General features: G+C 35.4%; 1 protein-coding gene across 1 annotated transcript in view; it reads right to left on the reverse strand.

Annotated features, from left to right (window-relative positions):
* Positions 1 to 21,676, reverse strand: part of LOC136036629 (barH-like 1 homeobox protein) — a 28,062-nt gene that overhangs the window by 404 nt on the left and 5,982 nt on the right. Inside the window, exons 2-3 of the mRNA XM_065718930.1 lie at positions 9,662 to 9,828; positions 2,077 to 2,213 (exon numbers count right to left, since the gene is read on the reverse strand). Of these exons, the coding sequence (XP_065575002.1) occupies positions 2,077 to 2,213; positions 9,662 to 9,828 (304 nt within the window). The remainder of the gene's footprint in view (positions 1 to 2,076; positions 2,214 to 9,661; positions 9,829 to 21,676) is intronic.

The following is a 21,676-nucleotide window of genomic DNA, read 5'->3' on the forward strand; positions in this document are numbered from 1 at the left end:
AATGGTAACAATGATTTCGATTAGCCTTAATATTGCAATTGCATTTTTAAAGTAAATTTACATGAATCTTTAAAAAGAGCCTAAAATTCCTCAAAAATGGCACCAAACAAAAATGAAAAGTACGTTATCGGAATCACCATTGTCCAGAACCTTATACAAGATATTTACTGCTCTCCACCCCCACCCTGAATGACAAGGAAAATCACTTTTTTTCATGGGTAGCACGTATGTATCCTGTTTTTTCGCTGTTTTTCGCAATCCCTTTCCCTTTACGCTAAAGTTTGACTCTTTGCCACAATTCTACTTTTTAAAACAATTAAAAACTTTAGCGTAAAGAGACGGATTGCGGAGGGGACAACCCATTTCATATACGGAGTAATTTCTGTTCGTTTTAAGTTTTAATGTCGCTCCTTCCTTTCAGTTAAAAAACTAGTTTTTTTTTATTTAATCGTATCGCAAGGACTGTATTGAAAAACTGTTTTTTTTTTCCTAAGATCAGAGTTTGCGTCTTTGGCAAACATAGATATCCCTAGTGCATAGAGTTGTAAGATATGCTCTGTGCAGAAGTGTTTTCCTATTGTGAATTATTTCCTCTAGTGTTAAAAATTTCATCATATCAACATTAGCCTTTCATGTAAGCCCTACATAAAACATATTTGAATATAAAAAAATACAACAAGAAATGTATGATTTTTTTACACCAATATTGGTAAAAACAATTGGCTCGATAGACTTTGTGTTTTCCAAACTAAAAACAGACTTTTTTGTTCAATATGAGCTTATTTTGAGCCAAATTTCGAGCTAAGATTTCTTTCAAGATTAACGCCATTTTAGCGTTTCCTTTTGGTGACTTACTTAAGTTTGTGGATCTGACTCAACAAAAGTGAATGAAATGGTTTTTGAAAATACAGACCATGGAGGTGTGGCACATCGGGTCTAATTTAAAATGCGGCTTCATTGCTTTTCAAACAGTTTTTTCGTTTATTTTACCAACTCAAAACTTTGATCATGAATGGGGAGGGGTACACCTTTAAAGATGCTGCAAAGGGAACAAAGATTTGGAAAATGTCACAGTGCAAAGAGACATGTCGTACTCTTTTCTAGACGTTGTGATTTGTTCATGTTTTTTACAAGTTTTGTTGTCAGGAGCGAGGTTATTCAGATCCCGTCTCTCCTCACCAATCTCAATGGTGGTGGGTATTGAGTCTAAATATTGTTAAATAAGGGATTTTATCAGAAGGATGTTGCTTTCAAGTGAAAAAATTAATTTTAATTTCTGTATAACATTTTACGACATGAGAAAAAATAAAATAGGAAATATTAAAAGGTATTTTATGAGGATTGCCTTGCCTGGCCCCGCTCGTGCTGCGAAAAACTAACCTACCACTTGAAAACAAGAAAAAGATCTTGTCCAAGATTTAAACTAATGGTCTACCATGATAAAAAGTTTTTAGTATCTTTACTGGCTACGCTTGTCCTATGAAGAAGTACACTATTTAATACTGACAATTCTTTAGTCCTCCCGAAAAGTCTCAGTAGCACTAAGAGAGGAGTTAATAAAATAACATCAATCTGCCTGAGAGCACTATCAGCAGTAACAACAAACAAATTCTGATCAATCCAGTAAATATCCTATTTATTCCCACTTCAATAATAGGGCTCAATAGGACCCCTACTCCGTTATTTTAATTTACAAAAGAATAATTAATCTTAGAGAACTCCCATTGGATAAAACTAATCCAACTACCCACCGTAATTTATGAATTGTTAAATGTTCAGCATAAGCCAAAGACAGGGTGCCGATTCACTAAAATTCTTGAGGGTGGGGATAAGGATTTTCCACTATTATAAGTACTCAGAAGCAAATTTTTTCCTCATATTTTAGGGGAAGGCAATATTTTTATAAAGGTACTAAAATGGTTTCTTCTAAACCTAGTGGGGCAAACCCACTTCATGCTTCCACCAATTGACGCCCCTGATAAAACTAAGTAATATGTGTATACAAGTTCCAGAAAAACATAAAACGATGGCCAAAATATGAGTATATTTTGTAGTTTCAACAGCACGCATCCTTACCATAATCTGTCTCCAACAAATAGAGGTCTTGGTGCTAGAACTCCAAGAGATGAATAGTATTGTTGAGCCAGCGTTTCAAGGTCACTTGTGTATTTCCTTTTCCATTTCGTTCGACGATTTTGAAACCAAATCTTTATCTAATATAGAGAAATTGATCAAAGTAACTAGTAGTTTGTCAAAGAAAAACATATTGACGGCTATTGGCATTTTAAGGGGAAAAATTCTAAGGAATTTATTTTCCTTTATAGCATAAAGCTTTCCTTTATAACTGTAATCGAATTTAATTAAGTTTACTTATTTATTTGTTTATAACCCCAACATACAAAAAATTTATAATGGGGGAATAGTAATTAGAAATCAAAACAAAAATAATAAAAAAGAGGTATTGCTTGTAAAAACTCTTATACTTACAAAACCTGTACAGAGACTAGATAAAAAGTTGGGATTGATGTTTAATGATTGATATATTTTAAAGTAATATAATCGATATTGCGCTAAATAACTGATATTTTACATAAGTGAAAATTCTCGCCTTCTCCCCACTACCCCTTTTTTTAGCACTCATTGTGTAAAAGCTATTTACTTTGTAGTGGTATTATTTTTTTTAATATTTTATTATTTCACTAAATTGCTTTACAGCTTATGTTTCAACATTACCAGAAAAAAAAACTAAAACAAAGAAATGAGAAATGATTTTTTGGTAATGTAGGATACAAGTTTTAAAGCAATTTAATCACAAATAAACGACGCAAAAAGAATATTCGTAAGTTAAACTAACTTTATACAATAAGTGATAAAAAAGGACAGCGATGCCCATAGTACCATAACTATAAATTTCGGTTGCTATGTGCTGAGTTTTGTTCTTTACTAGGTTCCCCCACTATGGGGGCAACTGTGATAGGCAACTATAATTTTTTAATGTAATAGTTTCATCACTTATGAATACTATTACTAGTACTAACAACTTACTTCAGCACCAAGCCACCTGATGCCAGCACAGCTACGCAAGCTCATCTTCCATCTCAATCTATTCAAAACACCCCTCCTTACACCCTCCCAGGAAGTTCAGTTGCCCCTTAAATCTTTCTTTCCTCCCAACTCAACCACGGACGACCTGCTTTCCGTTTAGCTCTAGACAGTTGGCCTAACCAACTATTTGGGAAAATCTCAAAAATCAAAGTCACCGTATCAAAAATTTGAGATAGCCGTTTTGTCCAACATAGTCGAAAAATCCAATAACTATGTCTTTCCGGACAATTCAATCCCCCACAGTCCCCGGGAGAAGGGCTGCAAGTTATGAACTTTGTCCATTGTTTACATAGTCTGTTGGTTATTAGGAAGTATACAAACGCTTTTAGGTAAATTTTTCTGGTGGTGGGGGGTCGAGGGGGGCTAAGCGGGAGGATCTTTCTATGGAAGAATTTATCATTGGGGAAGAAGATTTCCATGAAGGGAATGCTGAATTTTCCAGTGCTATTTAAAAATACTGAGAAACTAAATAAAAAAACAAGTTTTTCAACTGAAAGTAAGGAGCAACATTAAAAATTAAAACGAACAGAAATTATTACGTATATGAGGGGGTTCGTACCCTCTAATACCTTGCTCTTTACGCTAAAGTATTTTTTAGTAATTTCAAAAGAGCTATTTGTTCAAATTAAACGGCAATTGTGATTCAGGGGTCATTCTGAAAGAATTGGAGCAAAATTTGAACTTAAGTGTAAAGAGCAAAGTATTGACGAGGGGGAAAACCCCCCTCATATACGTAATAAAAATAAATGAATATAGAAGTTCGTTATATAAGTTAATTCATAAGTTACGTATATTTATTACTAATAAAAACTTTCATAAATAAAATTGAAGTTCTAGTGGCCTTTTTAAGTAGCCTAAAAAATTAGAGGGCAACTAGGTCTCCTTCCCCGCCCTTTTTTACAAAATCGTCCGATCAAAACTGATCAAAACCGAGGTGTTGAGGAGGGACTGTCCCCTCCTCAACACCTCGCTCTTTATGCTAAAGTTTTTTATTGTTTTGAAAAATAGGGTTGTGAGAAAGAGTCAAACTTTAGCGCATAACAATCAAACGCTCTAATATTGGGAACCAGTTTCTCGTTGGTAACTCGAAAACGAACGCGGAACACGATCGCGAGACAAAATAGGAATGGTAACTATAGTGTAATAGGGTTGGACATTAATATGTGAGGTCTCCCAAGGTAGGGGTCATATTCTGAAAAGAGAACATTTTAGGGCAAAAGTTCACCTTCTTGGGCTTTCCCAAGGCAGAAGTTCACGCCCTCACGGCCAATGGTCAGACCACAGGCACATGGAAAACTTGTATTAAGCCTTTGGGGCCCTTACTTTGCTTAATAAATCTTTAATTTTCTCATGATTTACATAATTTATGAGGAGGGGGGACTCATCGTTTTAAATACAATTGTATCTTAAAGTGTGATTATGCTCCTAACAAGGTGCTATTCTTCTTTTAAATATTCCTTTACTGCTAGTGCCAAAAACCTATGATCTGTCTGCCATGAATAAGCTTATTAAATAATTTATTTAAATAAGATTTGGAATTGAAACAAAATTCAATCTGTTGCGTGGCGAAATATTTTAATTTTTGCTTTGAGCTTTATACGCCGAAAATAATTCGGCGTCAGGTTCTTTTCTTTATTTTTCGTTTTACCGAAAAAGCACATTGAAACATGCAACTATTTTTATTTGACTTATTTTTTTTCAGATAACTAATAAGGGATATAAAAACAAACTGCCATGCATCAGAGTACCTGTCAATTGACACAGACTTAAGGGGTCCTTGCTCGTAGACTCCCCTCTTCCCCTATTTGCTTGACTTCAGCTTATTTGACTTGAGTGCATAAACTTCACGTTTAAGAACCTTAAAAATATATTAAAAAAGTACCTTCAAAGGTACATTTGAGTACCGTGAGTTATTTGTATTGCACCCAAGTACCTAATGTAGAGCCCAAAAGATAAATACAGAAAAAAACACTGTTTCCACCGATAGTTCAATTTAAAAAATAATAATAAACCGGCTGGAATTACAAGCCAGTAGCTCTTATAATTTTGAATCAGCCAACTTAATAGTTATCTTCTATTTAAATCGCTATTCATGCAATAAATTTATGTTCTCTGTTTTAATGATTTTAAAGCCCATGGAGAAAATTTTAAATCAAACGATTCCGAGGGTACATACTCCGACCACTTTAACCACTAGTTCTTCTAGGGAGAAATAGGGCCTGATAAGCTCGAGTGCTCCAAGATAAGGTTAGGACCTCGTAGCTATGATTCATGCTTCCGTCCCTAGTGAGGTTAGAGGAGAGCCCTAAGTTGCACCACATCGCGATGGAGTGGTGAAACGTTCTGCGTGTTGCCTAGGCCAACCGGCAGAACGGCTTACGTAACGGGGCGCCAGAAGCTTGGGGAGCTGCTGGTCAAGAAAATTCCCATGAAACACCAATCAAACAGTTCGTAGTAACGAACTGTAAGTAAGGAGTGACCCGGCACAATAGTAACCGAAACACTAAAACACTGAATTTTTATACCAACAGATACATCAAAAGAATTTGATTTTTACGCTGATTTTAAATATATAAGCTTCGTCAAGTTTAGTCCTACCCATCAAAAGTTATGAGCCTGAGAAAATTTGCCTCATTTTTAAAAAAAGGAGAAAATGTCCCCTAAAAGAATTAGAATCCTAATGAAAATCGCACCATCAGACTCAGCGTATTCGAGAACCCTGCTGTAGAAGTTTCAAGCTTCCATCTACAGAAATGTGAATTTTGTATTTTTTTGCTAGAAGAAAAATCACGGATGTGCTTTTATTTGCTGTTTTTTTCTGTATGTTTTCCCCAGGGGTGATCGTATCGAAACAGTGGTTCTAGAATTTCGCAAAAGGGCTCGCTCGAACGGAAATGGAAGATTCTAGTGCCCTTTTAAGTGAACAATAAGAATTGGATGGCAACTAGGCCCCTTCCCACGCTCTTTCTTCCCAAAGTCACCGAATCAAAATTTTGAAATATCCATTTTGTTCAGCATAGTCGAATTATTTCATAACTATGTCTCCGAGGACGACTTAATCCCCTACAGTCCTCGGGGGAAGGGCTGCAAGTTATGAACTTTGCCCATTGTTTACATATAGTATTGGTTATTGGTAAGTATACAAACGTTTTCAGGGGGATTTTTCTGGTGGGGTCTGGGGGATTTGGTTACGTTGGAGAATCTTTCCATGGAGGAATTTTTCAAGGGGGAAGAGAACTTCCATGAAGGAGTGCTGTATTTTCCAATATTATTTAAAAAACAATCAGAAATTAAATTTAAAAAAAAACAAGTTTTTTCAACTGAAAATAAGGAGTAACATTAAAACTTAAAACGAACAGAAATTATTACGTATATGAGGGGTCACCTTGCTCTTTACGCTAAAGTTTTCTTTTTAAAGCTTCTGCTCTTTACGCTTCTGTTTCTATGCCTAACAAAATTAATTCCACAAATATCGCTACTTTGCTTCGTGGGAGAATCTTTCCATGGAGAAATTTCTCGTGGGAGAAGGGAATTCTCCGTGGATGAGGATCTGTATTTCCCAACAATATTTAAAAAACGAGCAGCATTTAAATAAAAACAGGTTTTTTCAACTGAAAGTAAGAAGCAACATTAAAACTTAAAACGAACTGAAAATATTACGCATATAAAGGGTTTTTCTCTCCTCAATACCTCGCTCTACCGCTAAAGTTCCTTTTTTAACCTTTAAAAGAAGTTATTATTCTAATTAAACAGCCTTTGTGATTCAGGTGTCATTCTTGAACAACTGGAAAAAAAGTCAAACTTAAGTTATTATAAGCTTATTTCCTTATAATATTCTTTATATTATTTATTTTTTATTTCCTTTATATTTTTATTTCCTTATTTCCTAATAATATTATAAGCTTATAATTTCCTTCTAATTATTCATACACGGTGAGCCATTGTCAAAACTTACATTAATACAAAATTGTTCAGAAATTATATTAAAAAAAAGTGTTTTTTTAACTGAAAGTAAGGAACAACATTAAAACTTAAAAAGAACAGAAATTGTTCCACATATGAAAGGGTCTGTCCCTTCTCTACGCCTCCCTCTTTATGCTAAAGTTTTTTTTGCTGTTTTAAAAGGCATGAGTTGTGAGAAAGAGTCAAACTTTAGCGTAAAGAGTGGGGCGTTGAGGAGGGGACAGCCCCTTTCATATACGGAGTATAATTTCAGTTCGTTTTAAGTTTTAATGTCGCTCCTTACTTTCAGTTAAAAAAAATCCTTTTTTCTATTTAATAGATGCAGAAGATTCAGATAAAACGATCAGTACTACGGCGTCCGCGATAACTGACGCGGATCAGGTTCGGATGATGTCTGATTCGAGAAGTGGGCGAATCATCCCGACAATGAAACTTAAAGTTGCTTCTCGGAATGTAAGAACTTGCAAGGCCGATTCAACTCAGATGCTCCTTGATAATGAAATGAAAAAGTATGGTCTCAATATATGTTGCCTTCCTGAGACTAGATTGAACGATATATTGATGAAATCAATTGAACCCACGGATTCAGAAACGTTTAAATTTTACAACTCTGGACCGACCGATGGGAGAGGTTTCCACGGAGTTGGATTCCTGAACTCAATTGATGCATCATCTGTCCTCTCTTGGCAACCAGTGCCAGCAAGAATCTCTGCCCTGAGACTGAAAGGCTCGATTAGTAACGTGATTATATTGCCCGTCTACGCGCCTATCAGAGATAGCCCTGATGACGCCAAAGATGCGTTCTACTTTGAGCTGCTCGACTGTGTCAATGGACTTGACATACTATTTGTCGCTGGTTTTCCAAGATTTTAGGTTTCCCCCTCCAACTCCCCCAATGTCACCTGATCCAGTTGGGATTTAAAATAAGAGCTCTGAGGCATGATATACTTCTAAATATCAAATTTCATTAAGATCCGATAACCCGTTCGTAAGTAAAAAATACCTCTTTTTTTCTATTTTTTCCGAATTAACCGTCCCTCACTCCCCTCCAGATGGTCGAATCGGGGAAGCGACTATTTCTAATTTAATCTGGTCTGGTCCCTGATACACCTGACAAATTTCATCGTCCTAGCTTATCTGGAAGTGCCTAAACTAGCAAAACCGGGACAGACAGACAGACAGACAGACCGACAGAATTTTTGATCGCTACATGTCACTTGGTTAATACCAAGCGCCATAAAAATCGGCTGATTATGATGATTTTAAATATATAAGATTTATTCAGTTTTACTGATTAAAGTGACGATCAGGGAGGATACCCCTAAAACCCTTGGAATTATAATGAAAATCACACCATCAGATGCACCGTATCAAAGACCCCTATTGTAGAGGTTTCAAGCTCCTATATTTAAAACGTGGAATTTTGCACTTTTTGCCCAAAGAAAGATCATGGATGCGTGTCTATTTTATTTATTTATTTGTTATTTTTCTCAGGGGTAATCGTACCGACCAGTGGTCCTAAGATATCGGCAGAGGGCTCATTAGACCATAAATTAAAATATAGTGCCCATTTTAAGTGACCAAAAAGATTCGAGGGGAGCCCCCCCCCCTAACCCCTTTTTTCGCAAAAGTTGTTTGACTAAAATTTAGAGATAATGATATTGTTCAACATAGTTGTAAGATTCAATAACTATGACTTTGGAGATAAAATGACCCCCGTAGATCCTGGAAAAAGGTCTTTGTTAGGGACTTTGCCCAATGTTTACATATAGTATTTGTTATTGGGATGTAGACATACATTTTTGGGTGGGGTTGAGGATAAATTTTCTGCCGAGGTTTTTCTCCGAGGAGAATTTTCCTTGTGGAGGGAAGTTTCCGGGGGCTGAAATTCTTAGGGGAAATTTTGCCCTGGGTGAACTTGCCAGAATTCCTATATAGAATTCTTTTTATTTGGTTTACTATCTCTTTGCTGACTCAATTTTACCTGTAGAGATGTTAGTGGTAATTGTTTGGGATATATTTTTTACCGAGATCCAATTGTTTAGAGGATCTTTCCGTGGAGGGGGAATAGATGTCCGGCATTATTTAAAAACGACCAGAAATTAAATAAAAAATAATTAAATTATTAAAAATAATTACTTTCAACTGAAAGTAAGAAAAAAAATAGAACTTAAAACGAACAGAAATTAGAAGTACATGAGAGGGGTTGCCTCCTCTTCAACACCTCGCTCTTTTCGCTAAAGTTTGATTTTTATTGTTCCAGTTCTTCCAGAACGACTTCTGAAAAACAAGGGTCGGTTAATTAGAACTATAAGAAGCTTTTTAAAGTTCTAACAAACTTACCCGTCTCATAGACGTAATAATTTCTTTTCGTTTTAAGTTTCAATGTTGCTCCTTATTTTCGATTGAAAAAACTTGTTTTTTTTATCTAATAACCACAACCGACGATTCCATCTTCCTATATTTTAAATAGTACTCCATCATTTGTGTTGGACATTCAGCCATATGTTTTCACATATTGCCATAATTCCTCTAAAGCATTTAAACGCTGCATAAATAAGAATGAAAGAAATAGAAGAAAAGTTCACCTTACCTGAGTTTCTGTTAGCTTAAGCTGTTTGGAAAGTTGTAATCTTTTAGAAACAGACAAATACTTGTTTCTTTCGAATTCAGATTCTAGTGATTTAATCTGTGATGCAGAAAAAGCGGTTCGGGGTCTCTTCTTCCTTTCGTCAGAGGATGTATCGTCTTGTCCAGGGTCTGAAATTTTATCTGGTTGATAAATTTTGCAAAGTGAGAAATGGCGAGAAAAATAAAGTAAATAAATAAAGAAATGTATGCTTGGGTAATAATATCGAAAAATATATAAAATAATATAATAAAATAATTTAATTATTTACAGATTTTCTTAGAATTTAAAATGGCTTTTTTAAAAGAAACTGTCTTGTGGCAAATATTCGTCGTTAAAAACTGTTTAGAAAAATAGTTTTTATTTTTATTTAATGGAGTAGTAACTTTTAGTTAAAACAAGAAATTTGTAATAATTTTGAAAAAGTGTCTTAAACCCACTTAAAATACCTCAAACTAAAACGAAAATCATATAATTGAAACTTTCATTTTCGAAGACCCTCGAATAGTGCTTTATAGCCCCTTTACCTTGGTTTGCAAAATAAAACAATTTTCCCATGAACTTCACAAAACCGCACTGGTTTCACAGTACCTCCTTATCTTTTAGCCCAGCGGTGAAGATATCGATGATCGTAAAATCATAGGCAGTGCAATAGTTCTGCTTAAGTAAAGAGTGATGTGGGCAAAATGTATTTTTTTCAGAGCAGGGCACTTCGTATAGAAGGAGCTGTCGTAAAAACTTCGAAAGGGGCTCATTTGATTGGAAATGGAATGTTCTAGTACCCTTTTTTATGGTCAAAAGTGATTGGAGGGCAACCAGCCCCCCCCCCCAACGTCTTTCATTTTCCTAAATACATATAACAAAAACTGCATAGCAATTTTGTTCAACGTAGTTGAAAGGTTCATTGATTATGCCTTTAAGGATGACCTCCCCCCCCATAGCCCTCAGGCGAGGGCTGCAAGTTATACTAGTTACCTATTATTAACATAGAAGATTTGTATGGAAACTTTTGAAGGGGCTCGTTGGATCGAAAATAAAAAATTCTAGTACCCTTTTTATGATTCAAAAGTAATTAAAGAGCAACTAGCCCCCTCTCCACGTCCTCTTTTCCCCAAATGCATCTGATAGAACTTTTGAGATAGCCGTTTTGTTCAAAAAAGTCTAAAAATCATATAACAAGAACTTTTGAGTTGAAACAACCCCTTCAGTACCCAGGGGCAAGGGTTGTAAGTTATACTCTGGGGGCATATATGATCGTGTGGAAGGGAAGGTCGTATAAACTTTAGAGAAGACTTTTTTTTCAAATTGAAAGTTCTAGTCCCTTATAAAAGCCAAAAGTGATGGAGGGCAACTAGCCTCCCACCCTGCTGATGCCCTCTTTTGCCCAAACACATCTGATTAAAATTGTGAGACAGCCACATTGTTCAAAATAGTACAAAGAACATATAACAATGCCCCGAGGGCTCATACGGTCCACCAGAGCCCTGGAACAAGGGTTGTAAGTTATGCCCTGGGGTCATATAGGGTTTTTTATGGAATGGGTGGTAATATAAACTTCGGATGGGGCTTACTTGATTGGAAATTGGTAGTTATAGTGCCATTTTTAAGAGTCAAAAGTGATTGGAGGCAACTTTACTGAAAACAGAATACATTTTAAAACATTAAGTTCACATAGGGCCAAAATTCTAGAAAAACACACATTCTCGGATTAGCAATCGATTTGTCATGGTCAAGAACCTGCAACTAGTGATTTAAAATTCCCCATCCTTATAACCAAGGAAAATAAGATTTTAGCATGTGCCTTGGCAAAAAAAAGAAAAAAAAAGCAACTGCTCTCTAATAGATACACAACAAGAACCAACAACTCCGTTTTATGTTTTACATATTTTCGCTTTCAAGTCTAAATCTTATATTGTCAAACTGTTATTATAATTACCAAACCTGTTTGTTGAGTACCAAAGGGAGGACTAGCAGGGCAATGTGTGGTCAATAGCACTTTAAGATTCCTGACCAGCATTGCTCTTCCTATCCCCCTCCCATTGAGAACAGCTTAAAAAATGGTTTTATGGTAATTGTCTCATAAGTGTGAAAACGTCGGATACGACCTTTATCCGTAATTAAATAAAAAACTAGCTTTTTTAACTGAAAGTAAGGAGCGACATTAAAACTTAAAACGAACAGAAATTACTCCGTATATGAATGGGTTGTCCTCTTTACGCTAAAGTTTTTAATTGTTTTAAAAAGTAGAATTGTGGCAAAGAGTCAAACTTTAGCGTAAAGAGCGAGGGATTGCGGAGGGGAAAACCCATTTCATATACGGATTAATTTCTGTTCGTTTTAAGTTTTAATGTCGCTCCTTACTTTCAGTTAAAAAAACTAGTTTTTTTTTATTTAATTTCTGAACGTTTTTGAATTAATGCATGTTTGATTTTGGCTCTCCGCACATAAATTATTAAAATGAAATTTGCATATTAATTCTTTTTTTTGGCTAAATGGCTTTCTCTTAGTTTTGATCCGACAAAATAGAGAAATAAGGGGTGGGGAAGGAGGCCTAGATGTCCTCCAATTTTTCGGTTACTTAAAAAGGCAACTAGAACTTCTAATTTTTAACGAACGTTTTTATTAGTAAAAAATATACGTAACTTAAGAATAAACTTACGTAACAAACTTTTATATTCCTATATTTTTATTATGTATATGAGGGGGTTTGTCCTCGCTCTTTACACTAAATCTTAAGTTTTGTCCCAATTCTTTAAGAATGTCCCCTGAATCAGAAAGGCCGAAGAATAAATACATGAAATTACTAAACATAGTTTAGCATAAAGAGCGAGGTATTTATCTCCTCCTAAATACCTCGCCCTTTATGCTAAAGTATTTTTAGAACCCCTCATATGCGTGATAATTTCTGTTCGTTTTAAGTTTTAATGCTACTCCTTACTATCAATTGAAAAAAAATTTCATGTTTATTTTTTTCATTGTTTTTTATAGTAATGCTAGAAAATCCCGCGCCCTTTTCATTGAATTTTTCTTCCCCCATGACATATTCATCCAAGGAAAGATCCTCCCGCATAGCCCCCTCCCCTCAACCCCACCCCAAACCAAAAATTCCCCCTGAAAACGTCTGTACACTTCCCAATAACCATTACTGTATGTAAACACTGGTCAAAGTTTGTAACTTGCAGCCCCTCCACCAGGGACTGTGGGGGAGTAAGTCATCCCCAAAGACATAGTTATTATGGTTTTTGACTATACGGAACAAAATGGCTATCTCAAAATTTTGATTCGTTGACTTTGGGAAAAAATGAGCGTGGGAGGGGGCCTAGGTGCCCTCCAATTTTTTTGGTCACTTAAAAAGGGCACTAGAACTTTTCATTTCGTTAGAATGAGCCCTCTTGCGACATTCTAGGACCACTTGTTCGATACAATAACCCCTGGAAAAAAAAACAAATAAACACGCACCCGTTATCTGTCTTCTGGCAAAAAATACGAAATTCCACATTTTCATAGATAGGAGCTTGAAATTTTTGCTACAGGGTACTCCAATACGCTGAATGCGATGGTGTGATTTTCGTTAAGATTCTATGACTTTTAGGGGTATTTCCCCCTATTTTCCAAAATAAGGCAAATTTTCTCAGGCTCTTAACTTTTGATGACAAAGACCAAATTTGACGAAACTTATATATTTAAATCAGCATGAAAATTTGATTCTTTTGATGTATCTTTTAGCATCAAAATCCTGTTTTTTAGAGTTTCGTTTACTATTGAGCCGGGTCGCTCCTTACATACAGTTCGTTACCACGAACTGTTTGATAACGACGATATAGCAAAGTTTCATCATATATCTTGTTACTACCAATTGTTGAAGATGAGTTGGCATATTGATAAATTATTAGCTATAGCAACCATAAGCACTAACGGAAAAAGCGACTGTAAATTGAGATAACATAAAGAAATAAGTTGGGTTGTAAAACTAAGCCGGTTACCAAGCTCTTTTATGACCCAACTGTGATTTCCTCATACAACTACCTCGGATATTTCTTCTTTACTGTTAATGAAAAAGGAATCCTAAAGTAGAAACACAAATTAAAATGTAAAAGCTGAGAGATTAAAAAAAAGACGTTTTAAATAGCCTAAGAGAACTCATAAATAGTTTTTAAGAGAAAATCAAGAGAGGTTCTGACGTAACAATTATACCATTAAAAAGAAATGGAATGAAAAGTTTATTGTTTTTGTAATGTTTCTGGCACTTGGTTGATTATATGGAGAAATAATAAAAAAAGCAGATTTTGAAATGTCTCTGGCACCTAAAAAAAAAAAAAAAAAAAATAAAAGAAGGAACAAGAAGAACGAGGGACCAGTCCCTGGATTTGCGCGCAAGAACTTATTTTAAGTGAAGGAGGGGGTAGATGAAGAAACCTGTAAATTCATTATAAAAAAAAAAAAAAACTATGAGAGAAATCATAAAAACTCGTATCTTTTTAGGAGGCTAGTAGAAGGTGTGTCTCACTTGTTCAGTTGACTGTTTTACCTTCTGTCTTACCTTATTGAGATGTGCCTGAATATAAAGCTCTGTCTTCGCTGGCATATATACAGGAATTTATTCGGGGGATGAATAAATTTAAAAAAAAATGGAAAAAGATGAAGCACATAGAAAAGATTAAGAGGGATTGGGCATGACCCTCCATGTGAGTACTCCTTAACTGTTATATAATTGGACGTCATTTGGCCAACTTAGCCTAGTTTGCCGACCACCATTGTTATTTATCGTCGGACTAATAAGAATGAGGTCTGATCACTGCAACATGAACTATGGAACTCATAATACACCTGCATAAAGTTAGAAGGGTCCATGGCTCCATCCTATTGGAAACTCATAAGCATACTCACTAAAATGGGAAATCAAGCCCTATCGGAAACTTCGGGGAAAACTCAATTTTTTTTTTATTCCCCGCCGGGAAATACTCTACTACCTCCTCCACTTAAGGGCCAGACATTTGAGTCGCACGAAACCCGTTGAAAGCCATCTCCCAACATACCCTCAACCAAAAATACTTTGAATTCAGGGACAATTTAAATAAGGTGGTCATTTTGCTTTAAGCAAAAACACCAAGGTCATTTTTTAAACTCTTTTTGAGCATTCTTTTTGAGTGCATCCTTTTAAATGACCTTTTTGGTCTCTTAAAAAGGGCACTAGACTTTTAACTTCCGTCCAAATGCATTCTCTCCCGATCTTCTAGGACCATTATTTGACACAATCACCCCTGGGGAAATGAAAAAAACTACAAACAAACAAAAAACAACGAAAACGCATCTGTTATCTTTCTTCTGGTAAAAATAGCAAAATTCCAAATTTGAAGCTTGAAACTTCAATAGTAGGTTTCTCTGATATGCTGAATCTGATGGTGTTGCTTTTATTAAGATTCCTTTTATTTTAGGGTCTGTTTTCCTCCTATTTCAAAAACCTGACAAATATTCTCAGGCTCGTAGCTTTTGATGAGTAACACTAAACTTGATGATTCTTATATATTCGGAATTAGCATAAACTTCTGATTTTTTTTATGTATCTAGTGATATCAAAGTTTCGTTTTAGACTTTCGGAAACTATTAAGCTGAGCTGCTCTTTACTTACAGTTTGTTACCACGAACTGTTTGAAAAATGTGGAGTTTTGCATTTTTTGCCAGAAGTAATATCACAGATGCGTGTATATTTTTATGTATTTTGTTTTTTTTCTAGGGGTGATCATATCGAAACAGTGCTCTTACAAAATTGGGAGAGTGCTTATTTTATCAGAAATCAAAAGTTCTTGTTCCTTCTCCAAGTGACCAAAAAATCGGAGGGCGTCAAGCCCCCTCCTACTTCCTTTTTATGGGGTTGGGAGGGGGGTCATATTTTGAAAATAATGTCGTCTCTGATAAGTTGCTGAAAGAGCCGATATGTCTTTGTTTACGTCGTTTAGAGTATGAGGGGGGCCACCACCTTCTCAATAAATATGAGAATGATGGCACTAGACCCTTAAGGTAAAAACCGCCGGTGCTGATCTCCGTTTCTTGGCCCCTTAGCCAGGAAGTGCAATGGGGGCTGGAGTGCAATGGGGGGCCCCTACTCAGTACCTCACAATTTATGATTAAGTCGTTCAGATAAGTCGAAAGATCTAACAACTGTGTCTTTGAGGATGACTCGACTCCCCCATAGCCCAGGGGAAGGGCCGCAAGCTATGAACTTTGTCCATTGTTTACATATTTTATTGGCTATTGGGAAGCATGCATATGTTTTTAATTTTGGGGGGAAAGCTTTTTATGGTGGGGAGGTGTTACGCAGATGGATCTTTCTATGGAGGAATATGTTGTGGGGGAAGGGAAGCTTTCATGGAAGGGGAGCTGGATTTCTCGGCATTATTAAAAAAAGAACAATCAGAAATTAAATGGAAAAGCTTTTCAACCGAAAGTAAGGAACAACATTAAAACTTAATTGAACAGAAATTATTACGTTTATGAGGGGGGTGGTTGCCCCTTCCTCAATACCTCCTTCTTTACGCTATTTTCTTAAAGCTTTTAAAAGAGCTTATTATTCTAATTTAACGGCCCTTGTGGTTCAGGAGTCCTTCTTAAATACTTGGAAAACAAAGTTAAACCTTAGTGTAAAGTGTGAGGTATTGAGGAGGGGGCCAGCCCTTTCATATATGAAATAATTTATGTCCATTTTAAGTTTTAATGTTGATAATTTCTTCCAGTTGAAGAAACTTCTTTTTTATTTAACTTACTTCAGGCTCGTATTGTTTTGTTGGTTGTCAAAAAACCCTTTAATTAAAAAAATAATAATCAAAAAAATCACCTGTAGCCTATAGAAAAATTTACCATCGGCTCTTCAACTTTTAATCATTATTTATGAGAACAGATAATGTCTTGAACTAATTAATCAGACACTAAATCAAGTTCATTATAAACGACCATATTTTATACAGTAAGGAAAGAAAATTATATGTTTAGACATTGTACCAAGGCATCGTCGCTTTTCATAAGGCTTCGATAAATCGCCTCTCGCTTTATACTGTCAGAGTTAATGTTAGGTTTGGGAAATTTGTGATGAAATTAGTCATATTAGAACAAAAGGGCACTTCGTGGATGTCAAGTGTCTGATTATCACGGATTAACTCCGGAATAGTCAACTGAAGTGGTTGCCCTAGAAACGTAATCAGGTGAAGTTGTCATTAAACGGTTTTCAATAAATATTCAGCTTCAAATTTAATGCTGGAAAGAACGCAATTGAAATATGAAATATAACTGACTCTGGATTTGGTGCAGCGGTATCAAGTCAAAAAAATTTACGGGAAAATGTGTTTTTTATAATTTTTTCACTGAAAATACTGAAAGCGCACTTTTCAAATAAAAATACCACAAAAAAATATTTTTCAACCTCTTGGAGGAGAGGAGGCAAAATTCTATGAATAAGAAAGCCCTCTTTGTGACCCGTGAAAGAAGAGATTACGTTTTGCGTGTAAAGTCTATTGGACACTATGAAAAGGGATAAATGTTGATCTATGAAGTTAGCCACCCATTGGTTGAACTTTTTTGTGGTATTTTAAATATACATGACATTTTTTAAACATTGCAAGAACTTTTGATCTCTCTCGCCTAGAAAACTGCCTCATATTTTTCCTTTTTTGCTGTTGATTTTACCGTTAAACATTTTCCAATAAATATCTCCTTTAAATCTAATACTCAAAAGACTGCAGATAAACTTAAAAAAGAAAGAATATGGCTGAATAGTATGTGAAAGAAAAGATGACCTTTTGCGTGTAAAGTTGAATGGGCGCTTTGCAAAGGGGCAAAGGTCTTTTTTTGAAGCTAGCAACTCGTTGATGGGAGTACTCACATTTATAAAGCTTTGCAAAGGGGCAAAGGTCTTTTTTTGAAGCTAGCAACTCGTTGATGGGAGTACTCACATTTATAAAAGTCTGTTGAGCAACAAAATGGCAGTTAAAATCTCCTTTCATTTTCAAAAACTTCACCACCAAGAGGGGATCTGGACCCATCTCTCCAAGAAAACTGCTGTTTTTTTTGTGATTCTGTTTTTAAGTAACGTTAATAAATATCTTCTTAGATTTTATGCTGAGAAGAATATAAAGGAAAGCGAAGTAGAACTGACTTAGATTCAGTGATTCTTGAATGAATAGATGACATTTAGTATCTAAAGTTTAATGGACGCTTTTGCGAAGGGATAAAGGCCTCTCCTTGTTTGAAGCTAACAAGCTATTGTTTGAAAATTGTCACATTATTTTAAATCAGCAAGACATATTTTTGAACATTACAAACCCTTTAGACCGATATCCCCTAGAAAAACTGCCGATACATTTTTTCCATTTTTGCTGATTTTTTCGTTAATCATGTTTCAATAGATAACGCTGAAATTTTTAAGTGAAAAAAGATACAAAAAAGACAAAAGACGACCATGAATTTGGTTATTTGTGAGATACGTTTGAGATGAATTTTAGCTTGTCACATCTAATTGCACGAAGATGCGAGCAGGTAAGTGTCTCTCATCAAAGTTTTAAACTCATTAATCGAAAAGTTTCTTTATATCTTAAATAAGAATGGCATACTTTGGAATAAATTCTTCTTTCTCAAACCTTTGAACCCGATACCCCTAAAAGAACTATTTTTAAAAACTTGTTTCATCTCCAGTATCACACTTGTTTGTAATTCGGGACAGAGTTTGTCCATGTATAGTTTCAGAACGTCGTGCATCCTTGTGTACTTTATGAACGAGATGCAGACCGTTGTGCACCTTATTTCACCTCGCAAAAATATTGTTGTGCGCAAAGGTAGATCATATAGGTGGAAGATAACTAGGATTCTGCATAGCATGTCCTAATCTCCGAAAAAACAGGAAAAATGAAGGTTATTCCAAATAAAACAAGGTCTTGGAAAAAATAGAAACATTTAATTTAAAAGAAACTCCAGTTTTATTTCTGCTTATTGTGATGCAATAGAAAGAGCTAAAGGACAGTGCTTTTACTCATTTATTGCTTCGAGTTAGTTAGCATTTTGAGCACTCTTCTTTGTATTTTTGGCTCGACGGATTAGTGCACTACTACTACTACTATTGAAAAATCACTGCACCACCACGCCGCCTGAGGCAAATAAAGCTTCACACGCTCCTCCTTCATCCCAATATGTCTGAAACTTATCGATTAAAACTGCAAAGAAGTCCCAATTTCCTTAGATCCCTTTTTACAATGTCTTCCCAAACCATTCAGGGACAAACTGCTATTTGTTTGGCCCTAGATGGTTGGCTGAAAAGGACGATTTAGATTTTCGGCTATCAAAATTCCTGCATCTCCATAACATTTCCTAGCCATCTCAACATTTCCTTTATTATAATCCTATATATATGTATATATATATATATATATATATATATATATATATATATATATATATATATATATATATATATATATATATATATATATATAATGAAAAAAGAAATCGCCAATGCAACAGCACAAACACATAAATATATATATTTCTATTTTTTCTTTTTATTATGATCACCAGCCTTCGGTAACGGAGTGACATAAATTTAAACTATTTTTCGTTCCGGAGATCGTTAAACAGAAAAACAATATTTCTCTGGAGTTTGCAAAATTTCGAAAAATCCCAGAGAAAGAGACTGGGTTGTTTGTTTTTCGTCCTACACAATATTATAAACAAAAATAAGAACGAATCTGTCTCAACTTTAAATGTATCAAATATTTTTTTTTCAACTGAAAGTAAGCAACAACATTAAAACTGAAAACGAACAGAAGCAACTCCGTAAATGAGGGGGGGGGGCTCTCCCCACCTCAATCCCTCGCTCAATACGCTAAAGTTTTCTAGTGCTTTAAAGTGTTTCTTATTTTGATTCAACGGTCCTAGTGTTTGAGCAGTTGTTCTTAAAGAATTGGTTAGAAAGCCTCTAGCGTAAACAGCAGGGGATTAAGGAGGGACAGCCCCCTCTCATAGTTTTGAAAAAAAACTTTTTCCATTAACTTTTTGATAATTCTCGAAATCATCCCTAGGCCTAAACAAAATATAATGCGGGCTGCCGGGCCTATAAAATCCGATTTCATGCTGTTTTTGTGCAAATCAATAATTGCGAAATGGTTGCTTGTGGCAATCCTTTCTCTTTTTTCTGCAATATATTGGAGAAATTTGAATGTTTAATGAAAATTTTGTGCTAACTGAAGTTTCGCTGAATCAGCTCTTAATAAAATTTTATTAAATAGTTTCGGGAGGACGGAAAGGGGTATAACTGTTCATATGGATGTTCATCCGCATCTTCTATGCGACTGAAGTCATTGCATACATTTTCTTAAATACATTGAACACTGGTATATAAATAGGAAAAGAAAAATACTACCCTTTAAAATCGCTGAAAACAATGCTTTTGCTAGTACTTTCCAGCCCCCCCCCTCTTCCAAAACAATTCTTGGTGACACTCACGTCAGCCCACCTCTTCTTTTTCATCTCTTTGCCGTCAAGGATATGAAAATAATATTTTGTGCTCTATAGAAAAAGATTATCAAAAATGGCACTATTACGCACCTCCTCTTGTACTAATATTAAAGGCGTAGACTGTACAATTTTCAGGAATCAAGAGGGATTACATGTCATTCCCCCTCCCCCCAATTTCCCCCAAACTCCTTCTACATTTATCTCAAGTCTTAATGAAAGTTGGAATATTTGGGAAGCAAAAGTACCTTTTTAGGTGCCCCTACCGACCTACTAAATGATCCATCACCCTTCTTCATAATAGCTGATGCACACTTACATATTATTGGGTATAATTTTATGAAATACGAAGCAGATCTGTTTAGTTGAATACTGTGCGAAACACTTTTCTGCAACAAGAAGGGAAACAACACCATGTAGCACGTACCATGAATAAGGGCATCACCCTTAGTCAGCCTCAGACTAAATGAAGGGAGTTGAGAGCTAAATTCCTACTTGATCCCCATATCTTTCTTATAATTACTTGAAGAATCGTAGATAGTTAGAAAATTTGGGCATTAAAATGTAGTCTTTCAGGCATTTGACTCTCCCCCACATCTTCCTGTTGGTTTAATTCAATATCCTCTCAGCATACCCTAAAAGTTTCAACTTAATAATATTAACACATCTCCAACAACAATCTTGAAAGTTTCAAAGTAATACCCTAAGCCTTTTTCGATATATTATATATACGCCCTTTTGACAGTCTGGATATACATAGTGTCTTTTTATCCAGTTCAACACCCCCGCTCAAAATACTCTCAAAGTTTCAACTTAATACCCTTAGCTGTTGCTAATAGATTACATTTGTCCCCATTTAACCACCTTGATACACATAGCGTCTATTGATTTAATTCAATATTCCCTGAAAGCTTCAACTTAATGCCCTTAGTCTTTACTGACACCCGGTATCAAACAAAATGGCTAGCTCAGAATTTTGATCGGATCTATGTGATCGTTGATGGTGGCAGCTAAAAGCACTTACGAGGGAGGCTGGTTGTCCTCTAAGAACCTTCGACTCCTAAAAGTTGGCACTAGAATGTTCAATTTCCAATCAAACGAGCTTTCTCTGAACTTTTCTGAACGATAACTCCTTCCATGCAAAGTGGCACGGTCAAAAGAAAATAACACATCAAAGCCATATCGCTTTTTACTTAGACAGCTCTGTTGCACTGTTTATGGTTTGAAAACATCATGAAAAGTATTTTTTTTTATGCATAGATTGATATTGCAATCCACTTTTAGTTTTAGTTACAGTTGGCATGGAATATTCTTAGCTTACAGCTTTTTACCACAAACTTTTTGATGGAAAGATATAGTCCTGAATCCTTGTATCTCAGAAGAGAGTTTTAGATCTCACTAAAACTTTGCACCAAGTGAGAATAAGTCTCGTAGTTACGGTTTTTGGGTACCTGAACATCATTTTATAAGGGATCAAAATAGGGG

Source organism: Artemia franciscana, chromosome 15, assembly GCF_032884065.1.
Source record: "Artemia franciscana chromosome 15, ASM3288406v1, whole genome shotgun sequence".
In the NCBI taxonomy this organism is placed as follows: domain Eukaryota; kingdom Metazoa; phylum Arthropoda; class Branchiopoda; order Anostraca; family Artemiidae; genus Artemia; species Artemia franciscana.